The following is a 13,962-nucleotide window of genomic DNA, read 5'->3' as shown; positions in this document are numbered from 1 at the left end:
GAATAATATAATTTTCTCCGAAACTTAATATGGTATCATAAGTGTAAATTCCACAACCTTTTTCCTCTCTCCTTTTCTCTACTTCTTTCATCTCTGAAGTTCTTCAACTATTTGAGCTTTCTGTCATGGATGATTCATATGATCCTTACATCATCAATAATGCTGATAGTCTCGGTTTGATTCTCGTATCCTCTCACATTGGAGAATTGGAACTCATGGAAACGAGCAATGTTCATGGCTCTTGGTGGAAGAAACAAACTCGGATTTGTTGATGGAAACTTTCCTCCACATAATCCTAAAGATCCTTTGCATCGTGCCTAGCTTTGTAACAACAACATTGTTGCATCATGGCTCATGAATTCCATTTCAAAAGAAGTTGCTGCGAGTGTCATATATTCCTCAAATGCAACAGCAATATGGAAGGATCTTGAGGATCGCTTCCAACAAAACAATGGACCTCTCATCCTTCAACTGAAACGTGATTTGTCAAATTGGTTGCAAGGTTCCCTCTCTGTTTTGCAGTATTACACAAAGATGAAATAGATCTAGGAAGAACTCAGTGAGTACAAGCCTATACATCACTGTCATTGTGGTGGTGTTCAACCGATCACTTTCATTTTGAGTATGTCCTGACATTTTTGCTAAGCCTCAATGAAAGTTACAGTTAGATTCGTGGTCAGATTCTCACCATGGATTCATTTCCCTCTATTCAACGTGCTTTCTCTTTGGTGATTCTAGAAGAAAAGCAGCGGAAGGTAAGTAATGTGCAAACTCCCTTGATTTCGCAATTGGCATGTGTTGTTCAAGGCTATCAGAATTCGAAATCTGGCAACAAAAAGGACAAAGGTTGTCCACTCTACGCACATCGCAATCTCCTTGGACACACCAAGGACAAGTGATTCAAGATTATTGGATATCCTCTAGGTCACAAGAGCACGATTAATCTTGTCAATGACAATCAAGGAGAGTCTTCAAACTTTCTCAACATGGCCCAATGCCAACAACTTTTGAATTTCATACAGAGTCAGATGGCTCGGGCAATGAATTTAGAGACATCACAGTCGGATCAATCAAATCTTGGTATGATCTTTTCAACTCTTGGTCAGTCTTCTGGCATTAACTCTAGTTCTTGGATTATAGATTCAAGAGCTACATCTCATATATGTCATGATCTTAAACTATTTGATCAATATATTATGTTGTCAAATAGAACTGTCACACTTCCAAATAATTACAAAATAAATATGAAATTAATTGGTTCACTCACTCTTACTCCTTCGATAGAATTGTCCAATGTTTTGTACATCCCTCAATTCCATGTCAATATAATTTCCGTCAATTCTTTTATGTGCACAAATACTAACTCGTGTATTTTTTTCTGGTAACTGTTTCTTGCTTCAGGACAAGCAACAAAACAAAGTGATTGGCAAGGGTAACCTTCATCAAGTTCTTTACCACTTCCAACCACACAGTGAATATGCGTGTAGTTCCATGCACACTGTTGGTTTGAGTCAATGTAATAATGTTGCATATGCCAATGTTTGGCATGCCCGAATGGGACATTTATCAGATAATGTTCCAAAAATTCTGAGCAATAAAATTTCATTTCATATTCCAAAAGATTTTTCATCTAATTGTTGCTTAATTTGTCCTTTGCCAAAATTTAAACGTTTGTCTTTTGATTCTCATAATAATTTTTCGGAGTCACCTTTTGACTTGATCCACTATGACATTTGGGGACCATTTCCTCATGACACTCATGATGGCAAGAAATATTTCTTAACAATCGTGGATGATAATTCACGGTACAATTGGGTTCATTTGATGAGAAACAAGTCTGAGGCACCACATCTATTACAAGCTTTCTTCAAGCTTGTTCAGACACAATTTTCCAAAAGCATTAAGGCTATGCGGTCTGATAATGCTAAAGAATTAGCTTTGACTGAGTTTTTGCATAATGCAAGAGTAGTTCACCAGTTTTCTTGCCCACACAGACCTCAACAAAATTCAGTAATAGAGAGGCGCCATCAACACCTATTGAATGTAGCACGTGCTTTAATGTTTCAAGCTCAGTTGCCAATTTATTTTTTGGGAGAGTGTGTATCCACGACAGCTTACATCATCAACAGAACATCAAGCTCAAATTTGCAGAACCAATCACCATATGAGTTGCTATATGGTAAAGTACCAGCCTATGATTTGATAAAGGTGTTTGGGTGCTTGTGCTATGCAGCCACTGTCCCTGCTCAAAGACATAAGTTCACTCCTCGGGCCACTAAATGTGTGTTCCTTGGGTATCCATTTGGTTACAAAGGATACAAGCTCTATGATTTAGACAATCGTAAATTCCTTATATCTAGAGATGTGACTTTCCAGGAAAATAGCTTTCCTTTTGCCACAAGCACATATATAACATCTGATTCGTTTCCAAACCTTGTTGTACCCAGACCTTTGCCTGACATGCTGCCTGATCCAAACCCCACTCATCAACCACCACCTGAACCTGAACCATAACTTGAGATAGAACCAGACCTTGCCCAACCTGATGTTCAACCCAATGCACACGTGAAAAGGCCAACCAGAGTCACTAGACCACCTACTCATCTTCATGACTTCGTCTCTAATGTCATTTTCCCCATCCAGAATCACCTCACGTATGACAACCTTTCTCCAACTTACAAAGACTATGTGTTTAAAGTCTGAGAAATTTATGAGCCTCAATTCTATCATCAAGCAATTCAATTTCCTGAATGGCGTCAAGCCATGAATAAGGAGATTCAGGCCCTTGAAATGAACAACACTTAGGTTGTTCAACCTCTACCACTAGGTAAGAGAACCATCGGTTGCAAATGGATTTATAAGGTCAAGTATAGAGCAGATGGCTCCCTTGATAGATACAAGGCCCGTCTCGTTGCGAAAGGGTACACTCAACAAGCAGGGATCGATTTTTTTGGCACTTTCTCACCTGTTGCAAAGCTTACGACAATGAGAGTGCTTCTTTCCATTACAGCTCACAGAAATTGGAACATGTTGCAGCTTGATATAAATAACACGTTTCTCAATGTTGATTTGATTGAGGAAGTATACATGGACATGCCTCTTGGTTATCCTGCTAAGAATGATAACATGGTTTGTAAACTCACAAAATCTTTGTATGGTCTGCGTCAAGCTTCCAGACAATGGTTTCATAAGTTCTCCACCACCATCCTTGATCAAGGATTTCAACAATGCCCTGCAGGTCACTCTTTGTTCACCAAAGGGAGTGGAGCAACTATAGTCACATTGCTGGTGTACGTTGACAACACTTTCATTGTTGAGTCAGATCAGAAGTTGATTGCAGAAACCCAACAAGTGCTTTCCAAACACTTCAAAATCAAAGTAATTGGTGATCTCAAGTATTTTCTAGGCTTGGAAATTGCCAAGTCTCCTTGTGGCATCCATCTTTGCCAATGTAAATATACTTTGCAACTCCTGACTAACATCGGCTCTGTAGCATCAAAGCCTCAATCTGTCCCTATGGATCCTAATTCACAAGCTAAATGAAACTGGTGGTAATCCATTGGAGGATGCCTCTTAGTACCATAGACTAATTGGGAGGTTAATGTACCTCATAATCTCGCGCCTAGACATTTCATCTGTCGTTAATCGCCTGAGCCAGTTCATGTCCAAGCCGAAAACTCCTCATCTACATGCAATTTATCATCTGTTGCAGTACTTGAAGTCCTTACCTGGCCAAGGTATTCTATTTCCCTCATCATCATCCATGCGGGTTTCTGCATATGTGGACGTCGACTAGGGCAGTTGCTAGGTCACCCGTCGTTCCACCATCGGTATTTGTATGTTTCTCAAATCATCACTCATTGCATGGAAATCCAAGAAACAACCCACGGTGGCTCGTTCATCTGTAGAGACAGAATACAGAGCCTTAGCAACACTGACTTCTGAGCTTTTGTGGATTAAGCAACTGGTGTGATCTTTTGATATGCCTTTATAGTCAAGTGTTGTTTTCTATGATAGTAAATCTGCTATACAACTTGCAAGAAATCCCACATGCAATGAACGTTTGAAACACATTGATATAGACTGCCATTTTATCAGGGAACATGTCCAGATTGGCTTCACTAACCTGGTCCAAGTTAAGTCGCAAGACCAATTAATTGATCCTATGACAAAAGCATTGCACAGACCAGTGTTTCAATCCCTCATATCCAAGTTGGGTACTTTAGATATATATCTTCCAACTTGAAAGGGAGTATCAACACACACGTGTATTTTAACTTTCAATTTTTCTGTTACAGTTTGTTAGAAAAATTTGTTAGATCTCTAAGAATGAGGGGGAGACATATCTGTGTATATATACCCGATCCTATAATATATCAATTCAATTTTTCAATGAATAATATAATTTTCTCCAAAACTTAATAATTTCTATTCCTTGAACTTTTAAATTGGGCATTTTAGTCCTCAAACATTTAAAATTATGTGAATTTAGTCCTAGCACTATAATTATAAAAGAAGAAGTGCTAAATTCACATAATTTTTTCAAAGTTTGAGACCAAAATAATCAATTTCAAAGTATAAAGATTAAAAATATATTTTATCCAAATTTTTAATGCTGAATTTCTTGAGTTGTTTGTTGGCTAAAAATTCTTTCTTGACTATGCATGAACTATTCTTGTAGTATTAGTGAATAATATCAAAAGGAAGAAAATATTAGATAATTAAATAAATAATTTATTAATATTGATAAAAGATGTGAGGCGAATTTACAGGAGTAACATAACGTTGTGGTTTTCATTAACTTAATTTTTGTGCTTTACTAGTGTAAAAAAATTATTAAAAATTGTTTCGAGTATGATCTTTTAAGTGATTGTAAATAAAATTAACAAATTTATCATATATAATAATATACAATTAGGTAATAATGTTAAAAAAATGATTTTTTTTAAGTCTGATTGTGATGGGATGAGTTTTGTAAAAAAAATTTTAAAAAAAGTGTTGAATAGCAAAACTTAAGAAAATAATTTGTTAATTTGAAAAAATGTTATAAAATAAGAAAACAGATGACTAATTGACTATGCCAATCATGCCAATTGCTAACATAGTCATTTTTTTTATTGTTTTACCGCAATTTGAAATTAATAATTTTTCTATTTTAATTAATTATTCAACTAAAGAGGATTTCCTACTTTAATTATATTTTTTAACTATTTTTTCTTACTTTTGTTTGGAAATTGAAACAACACTAAATACGAGTTGATATTTGCAATTTACTAATAAATAATTTTCTATTATTTTAAGATTCCCTAAAATTTAAAATTAGACCCATGTTTTATATTATCATTTATTGACTTTTAAAATAATTATCTTTAATTAATTCAAACAGTAGTCTATGATTAGATGACAATATAAAATTGTCGGGGCATCCACGGTCTCTGGAAGTAATCTTACATCAATTGAATAATTTTTTTCTCATTTTATTATTAAAAAAATATTTTATTGATAAGTTGAAGTACTTATTTACTGGTGTCAGTGTAAAATAAAATAACCAAGTAATTGGGTACAAAAGATTAATGTATTTAATGTGATGATATTAAGGTTGAATTATTTTGATACTACCCAAATTTTATTCTTGATGGAAACAAATTTTTTCTAGACTTTTTTTTTTAAAATTGTTTAATTTGACTCATTTATTATTAAGATTACAACATAGTTTTATAAATATCAAAATACATTAAATGTGTTCTTTTTTGTTTTCTCAACAAAACAGACCAAAAAAGTCAAATCACATATATCTTGCCAATTAAAAAATAACATTGAACATGTTAATTTTAATAAAAAAAAAAGTCTAGTTAAACAATTTTTAAAAAGAATAGAAAAGTCCAGTTTCTTGCGGATCAACTTAATCCGTAACAAGCTTACGAATCAAGTTGATCCGTATGCTTGTTGCGGGGTAAAACTCCTTACAGATAGTCTATTTCTTACTGTGGATCATCTAAATCCTAACCTATACCAACTACAGATGACCTAAATCCCTATGCGGATCAACTATATCCTACAAAGTACACTACTAAACCAATAATGGAAGCACAAATGCAAAAGGGACAACGCACTTACCTCGACGTCGATGGAGTAGCACCAACAGAAGAAGAACGCACAAAGCCCAAGTGAAGAGCACCACCACCACGCCGCCAACAATGTTGAAGAAGAACGCACAACAGAATCAACAACCACATCGCCGGCAAGAACACGTAGAAGAAGAGGAAGTGAGGTCGCGGAAGGAAGAAGCGAAACAGACGAGGCACAAAAGGAAGAGAAAGTGCTGGGTGTACAAATATTTTAAAAAATTTGGCAGGGCTATTTAGGTATTTTCCGCTTAAGTGCTGGGTGCACCAATAATAATACTGGGTGCACCTAGCATCTTCTAAAATGGTAATGGGCCTGAGGTTATTATTTAAAGGCTGAGTGTGTAGATGAGGTATAGATGATAGATCCAATGATAGAGGCCCGGTCGGCGCAAGGCATGGCATCCAATTGATATTGTCTTTCTTTCCTCCTTCGTTCCTCATCTCAGCAATCGACGCCTAGTTACAGCACTCCCCCCTCTCAATCCTACTACTACCCCCTTTTTATTATTTCTTTTTATATTTTTTCTTTCTTTTTAAATTTCCCAATTCTCCATTTTTATTTATAAAATAAAAAAGGAGAAGTAATTTTAGTTTTAGGAAGGCGGGGGAGCGATCCCCTAAACCAAACACGAAAAAATTGAAATCTAAATCTACAACACAAAATGGCATTTCACGTAGCTTGTCCAATTACATGGTAATGCTTCTTTCTCTATGTTCTATTCTTTCTCTATCTCTCTCTCTATCTCTTTTTTTTCCCTCTTCTTTTCAATTACATGATATGAACGCTTCACTCTCTTCTTCTTCTTATTCTTTCCCTTTCTTTGTTTTGGTGTTTTGTTTGCAGTCGCCGAATCTGTTTCTGCACGCTAGGGTTTCCGCGCGCTCTCCACGCTGCTCCCGACGCTGCCGCCAATGCCTTCGTTCACGATGTTGCGTCGCTCCGCGACTTCCTCGCCGACACGCGCAGGGACGACGCCACCGTGCAGGTCCCCGTCCCCAAGGTTCTGCCGCCGCCGCCGCCTCCTCCTCCTCCATCCGACGCTGTTTCTCTCGGCGCTGACGCGCTCGATGAGTCGGCCTCCATGAAGGCCAAGCGCATCGCCCTCCAGCGCAAGGGTGCCGCCGCCATGATCGCCGCCGAGGAGTACGCTCGCCGCTTCGAGTCCGGCGATGTCGTGGTGAGGCTCCCTATTCTCTCCTGACTAAGAGTGTTTGTCGTTAGTGCTCTAGTTTGATTGAGTTGTGTGCTCTCACTTTGCGTTATTGATTAATTCCATGTTGTTTCCGTCTTAATTGTTGATTTTAGCTCACTACTGATGAAATTTTGATGTTGAAAGATAAGCTAGAGGAGTTTTTGGCATCTTCATGATCTTGAGCTTTGATAATTATTGTTGTTGCTTTGTGTATGTAGTGCTACGTTGGGTGTAGGAAGTGCTTTTAATTGTGGATTTTTTGTCTTTTAATGTTTTGTGTCTTTCTTAATGAATGTGATGTGGTGCTGCTGGCTTGTTTAAGCAGAATACTCCGGGAAATGTTACTGGAGACGACCAGGGTCAAGCCAATAGGAGCTATTGTCGAATTTGCAAATGTGGAGAAAATGAAGGAAGTGAGAAAGCTCAGAAGATGCTATCGTGCAAAAGTTGTGGTAAGAAGTACCATAGGAACTGCCTGAGAAGTTGGGGTCGAAATAGAGGTAAGAAGGTGTATTTGTTTGTATATGCTAATGTGGTTCTAAGTGCCGTATGTTCTCATGTTATGGGTCCCTTTTTGGCAGATTTGTTTCATTGGAGTTCATGGACCTGTCCTCTTTGCCGGATTTGTGAGGTAATGAGTGGTGTGCGATGCTAATTGGCTCGTACTTTTTCATGTATTGTTTGGGGGAAAGGCTCTCTTCTTTCTAAATCCTCATGTGAAAATGGTTGCTGGCTTTGTAATTGGTCATGCTCTCAATCTAGTTCATCTATTTTGCAAAAGTATCTTTGTATTGCACTCACTAGAATGAGAGCAGCAGTGCTTTAACTCTACGGATCTTTCATGTTATTAGCTTGATTATGTGGTTTGCATATCCTGTACTTCGGAAAATGTTGTGTGACTTGAAAGTAGATATTTTTTTGGGGGCGGTTTTAGGTTTAGTCTAAGTTTTGCGTGCTTGATTGAATTAAATAGAACATTTGTTTTACTATTACAGAATGGGAAAGTTTCTATTTGTGTATTTTTTTTAAATTACAAGAAAGTCATATTTTATAGCAGGTACAATCATAGTCTTTAGTATGCCTGCCTTCATTTAGTTTCCTATGTATATTTTTATCTGGAAATTGAGTTGATTTTTGAGATTATGTAATTAAGTGGCCGTATGATTCAGGCATGCTTTTCCATTCTTAACCATTAACTTAATAATAACCTGCTTTGTGTATGATCCGATACTCAGTTGGTTTTAGGGTTACTTATCCCCTTCTACCCCGCACCCACTAAATATCCCTAAAAGTCAGCTTGTTTCCATGTGAAGTGTTTAGAATAGCTACTTTCTCATGTTCTTCACCTTGAATTTCCATTGGTTTTGATAAATTGATGTCTTTGTTGAAAATTTGCTGATACCAGCATAATATTTATGTTCTGGTAGTCTTATGCTTTTTTTGCTTCATCCAGGCTTGCAGAAGGACTGGTGATCCAAGTAAGTTCATGTTTTGCAAAAGGTGCGATGGTGCTTACCACTGTTATTGTCTTCAACCTCCACACAAGGTAGAGTCTGTGTATCACTTACTAGTGAGCTTAATATTGATTTCATATATACCATTTTATTTATTATTATTCATAACACATAATGCAGAGTGTTTGTAATGGGCCTTATTTGTGCACAAAACACGCAAGATGTCACAGTTGTGGATCCAATGTCCCTGGAAATGGACTAAGTGTGAGGTATGAATTCTGAATAATTTAGCTTTGGTTTGATGCCTGGTGTTGGTATGCTTAACATTGTTTCCATGATACGGCCCATCTATTATGACTGTGTTGATGCCCATAGGAATGTTGCAAGAGGAATGCTTAGTTAGTTTTATGGTCAAAACATATATCCCTGGTAGAAACCAAGCAAAAATCTTTCGCTGGATTTTTTTCAATTATTACCTTTATTTTATATGTTATAGCTGTATATCATCAACAATTGCCATGAAATTGGCAGTTACTCAATGAGTTTCGGAAATGATAATTACTGCTTTGCCTTTATTTTTAATTCATAACTATTAAATACTTTATCTTCTCCATCTTTGTAGTACGCGACTGGATTTTCTTTTTTAATGTCTGACATGTGTAAACCTAATAGGCTACTTGAAGTAGTTTAATGCTTTTGCTGTCTCTATGTTTTACATGGCACTGTAACTGGTTTTTCTTTTTTAAATGTCTGGCATGTGTAAGCCTAATAGGCTACTTAAAGTAATTTAAAGCTTTTGTTGTCTCTATTTTTTACATGGCACTGTGGTGGTTAATTCCTCCCTTGCCTTGCAGATGCAGCATATTTTAATTGAGGGATGTTCTAACTTCTTATCATTCTTTTCTTTTTTTTCTTTCCTTAAAAAATGTTTAGGTGGTTTATGTCATATACCAACTGCGATGCATGTGGAAGATTGTTTACGAAAGGGAACTACTGTCCTGTTTGTTTGAAGGTTAGCATCTCTTCCTAATCTTCCTTTCTTGAATGGTTTGCACAATACAATAAAACCCTACTATCGTTGGGGCAAGTACCTAGAACAATCTTAAAGGGAATTTCTTTCCTTCTTTGTGTGTGTATATTAATTTTGCAAGGAACTTATCTACAACAATCTTAATTCATTTATGATCTTTTAAACCATGAACCTTAAATGAACGACACCAAGTGTGTGCACTCATGCGTGTGTGTTGGTTTTCCATATATCATCCCGTATCCATCCAGCCTCCATCTCAAATATTATGCTTTTCTTATCTGGATATAAGTTATTTTCATTTTGGTTTCTCTTCCTCATCTCTTTTAGTTTTTGCCCACTGAATACTAGGTTATATGTAAAAATAAACAATGTTTGCAGAACAGGAATTCTTAATGTTCACTGTATGTTTTTGACTTATTTTGTAGGTTTACAGAGATTCAGAATCAACACCTATGGTTTGTTGTGATAGTTGCCAGCTCTGGGTACATTGCCAGTGTGACAATATCAGGTTAGTTTACCCCTCATATTTGTGAAGATGGACTGCTTTCAATCTTTCACTGTATCTTATTGACTGTTTCCATGTGCAATTCTGGAATATATATGTTGAGGAACATTCTATTGTTTTATTACATTGTAAACATTGATTACACTTTGCTTTTTTACTTCTTGGTCTTAATTCTTTAATGCCCGGTGGATTAGTAGTTGGGTTTTGATCGTTGAATATGCACAATTGAAATATGCTGGCTGGAATGGAAGGTATTTTATAGTTTACATGTTGTGCAATATGCACTTAAATTGAAACTCACACTTTAGTACAGTAAATTGCACTCAATCTCCTTTTGAGATATAGGCGCTGTTAATTTTTGGCAGATTAGTTTCTCTGAATGTTTTTCGGTTCCTAGTATTTTTATTAAATTATTATTCATTATTTTTGTTTGAATGATTGTGCTTTTTGATTTGTCCTGACCTTTATAAATCACGGCTTCATGGGACCCTGCCTGTTTCGGGAATGACATTACTGGACTCTTATTTTGGAATAAATGTTTTGCAGTGATGAAAAATATCACCAGTTTCAATTGGATGGGAATTTGCAGTATAAATGTCCTACATGTCGTGGGGAATGTTATCAGGTATGCAGTATATGCCTTCAATATATAACTACTTTATGTCTCCCATGGAAAATCTCTGGAATGATTAAACCTAGATTTTAATCTCTGCATCCACCTTATATGTATCTGTACACTCCAGGTCAAGAATCCTGAAGATGCTGCCCGAGAGATTTGGAGGAGAAGGAATATTGCTGAAAGAGATTTGATTGCTAGCTTGAGGGCTGCAGCTGGTTTGCCAACTCAAGAAGAGATATTTTCTATTTCACCATTTTCAGATGATGAGGATAGTGGGCCTTTAAAACTAAAGAGTGAATCTGCTCGTTCCTTTAAGTTCTCTCTAAAGAATTTGGCCAATGACTCACCAAAGAAGAAATCTTCTAGCAAAAAGACTGCTAAGAAAAAAGACTCACAGTTATTTATGACTAGTAAAATTGACACACACAATAGTTGTGAAGGACATAGTGATATTAAATCTTTGCATAGCTTAGATGATGATAAGAATGATGATATACAATCCCAGAGAAATGAAGGTCCAGATGTTTACTCATCCCCTGCTGCTGGAAGCTTGAGTCAAACTGAAGCATCTTTTCCTATTGATCAGCCAGGGATTTTGAAACAAAAGTTTGTTGATGAGGTGATGGTCAGTGATGAAGAGAGGAAACCCAGAGTAGTTCGAATTAAAAGCAACAAGGCACTTATTCCAGATAGTGAAGAGGAAAGTGGAAAACACAGTCTTAAGACTCAGAATGTGAAAGGGAAGAAGTTGGTTATAAATTTGGGAGCACGGAAAATTAACGTGGCTAGTTCTCCACGGTCTGATACTTCAAGCTGCCAAAAAGATCAAGATCCAGTGACTGTTAATGGTATACATCTTTCTTTTTGTTTTTCTTGTCACTATATATTTGCTTGAGAAATTGTAATTGTGTGATTTGTGTAAAAGTGGTATGGGGCTGATTTTTCAGACATTACTTCTTTCTGCCCATGAAATCAGTGACACATTTTACACATTATCCAGGAGAAAACATTTAATTATCCTGTCAAATAATTACTATTGTGCAACAAAATTTATAGTAATTGTATAATTTGTAACTGCTTTTTGTGTGTATGTATATGTTCTTGAATGGTTTGATTGCTTTATTTGGTTTTGCTTCTTTCCTCTTTTATTTTTGTGTGATTTTTCCAATTCAAATTTTCTTTCAGGAAATGAAGATATAAGCCAATGGAGGAAGGGAGACAAGTTTGCATTAGATAGACAAGATGACACAGCTAGGCATATTGACGGTAAAGGTAAATTTTTGTTATTGCTCTCTGTTTAAAGAGTAACAGTTGAGGATTTATAAGATATTTTTAAATAAGTTGTCTTGGATAAAAACTGACCTATATTTATGTGATTTTCAGGAAACAAAGTTGATTCTGGGCAATCAAAAATTTTCAGGGTTTCGGGAAGAGAAGGGAATTTGATTAAGCTGGGAAAAGTTAAGCCAGATGTTTCTGAATTCAACCTGACCTCTGGTAGAGGCAATATGTCTGATGGGCGGATAAAACATAGTATTGATGGAATGATTAATCAGGTTGGAATAAAAGCCCCATCAAGAGGTGAAAGGACATATTTGGGGAAGCAGTCAGAAGGCAGCTCTGATGCATATGAGACAGATGACAATAATAATCGTACACCTTCACATTCTTTGCCAAAAGACTCCAAACCTTTACTGAGATTTAAATTCAAGAAACCCAGCATTGAAAGTCAAAATTCTTCTCAACAGGAGGAAGAGAAGATGACAATCAAGGGCCAGAGGTCAAAAAGGAAGAGACCTTCACCTTTTAAGGAGAAAACAACATTTAATGAGTCTGAAGGTGTAAGTCAATCACGTCAAGACAGTGCAATGGATGGGATAATGGATGCAAACTGGATATTAATGAAATTGGGCAATGATGCAATTGGAAAGAGAGTTGAAGTTCATCAGACATCTGACAATTCTTGGTTAGTGCCTTCTATATCTTTTTGTTCAAGTCTTGAGGAAAAGCTGAGTATATACTAATATAGCACAGGAGGCGGAGGGGGTGATGCATCGTTCATATTAATAATAATTTTATATAAAATGAAGTTTCTTTCATTATTATGTGTTCTTTCCCAAACTTCTATGCTTTTTGACCTCCCCATTTTTGTCCAGGCACAAGGGAGTGGTTACTGATGTAGTGGAAGGCACTTCAAAGTTATATGTTGCATTAGACGATGGGAAAGTGAAGAACGTGGAACTCAGGAAACAAGGGGTCCGTTTTGTTCCTCAAAAGCAGAAGAGATCTAAGACATGAACTAAACTTGTCCACCCTTTGTGATCATTTAATGTGGATACTTTTCTTAATTGACTTTGAAGATTTTTCATCTTTGAGGCCTCTTACTGAATTTATGTTCGTAGCTGCTCACATTGCCGCTGATTTTTGGGTGAAGCATTCTTGATTGGAGCAAATTTCAGTCGAAAGAATTAACCATTTACCTCAGTCCTTTTTCTGGGCTGCAGGTTCTTGATCGCGAGTTAGATTTTTGTTCCTTTTCTACATGTATCTGATTTCAAAGTAGATCCTACCTGTGATGTATAGGTTCACCATTTCTGTAGAATAGATTAGTTAAGGCCAACGTGTTAGCTGTATGATTAATATTGGTAGTATATTTGTGAATTCCAGGTTTCATGATTTGAGATATTATCTTGAAAGATGAAATTATCGTCAACTTTTTAGAGTTGATGGTTGTTCACTTCTACCTTCTCACCCTTCATACTTGCACTGGCACCCACTAAGATTCAACACATAGAAATAGGTGCTTGGGTATCACGGAACAAAGCACGAACATGTGTTAATAATGATGTGTATGAAATAGATTCATGGTTTGTTGCTTGCTGATGTTTCGGGAGTTTCTACTCCTTGGCTGATTTATTTGTAGTTTTTTTTCTCCTCTGGGCCTTTGTGCACCTATGTTTTACCAAAAATTATTTAGATTCATGGTGAGAAAAAAAATAATTATTTTTTCACGGTAAATGTAAAGTGACAAAT

At 36.4% G+C, this 13,962-nt stretch overlaps 1 protein-coding gene across 1 annotated transcript; it reads left to right on the top strand.

The window, feature by feature from the left end:
* The first annotated feature begins 6,516 nt into the window (after nucleotides 1–6,516).
* On the top strand, nucleotides 6,517–13,632 carry LOC100809429 (uncharacterized). Its single transcript, XM_006587632.4, has 13 exons — nucleotides 6,517–6,822; nucleotides 6,973–7,306; nucleotides 7,647–7,821; nucleotides 7,903–7,952; nucleotides 8,775–8,867; nucleotides 8,956–9,044; nucleotides 9,709–9,787; nucleotides 10,231–10,313; nucleotides 10,857–10,935; nucleotides 11,054–11,777; nucleotides 12,115–12,201; nucleotides 12,313–12,895; nucleotides 13,086–13,632. The coding sequence occupies exons 1-13, from the start codon at nucleotides 6,791–6,793 to the stop codon at nucleotides 13,225–13,227; spliced, it is 2,550 nt and encodes an 849-aa protein (XP_006587695.1). The 5' UTR covers nucleotides 6,517–6,790; the 3' UTR covers nucleotides 13,228–13,632.
* The last annotated feature ends 330 nt before the right edge of the window (nucleotides 13,633–13,962 follow it).

The sequence above is a fragment of the Glycine max genome, chromosome 9 (genome assembly GCF_000004515.6).
Source record: "Glycine max cultivar Williams 82 chromosome 9, Glycine_max_v4.0, whole genome shotgun sequence".
Classification (NCBI taxonomy): domain Eukaryota; kingdom Viridiplantae; phylum Streptophyta; class Magnoliopsida; order Fabales; family Fabaceae; genus Glycine; species Glycine max.
Note: the sequence above shows the minus strand (reverse complement) of the source record. Positions and strands in the feature narration are given on the sequence as shown.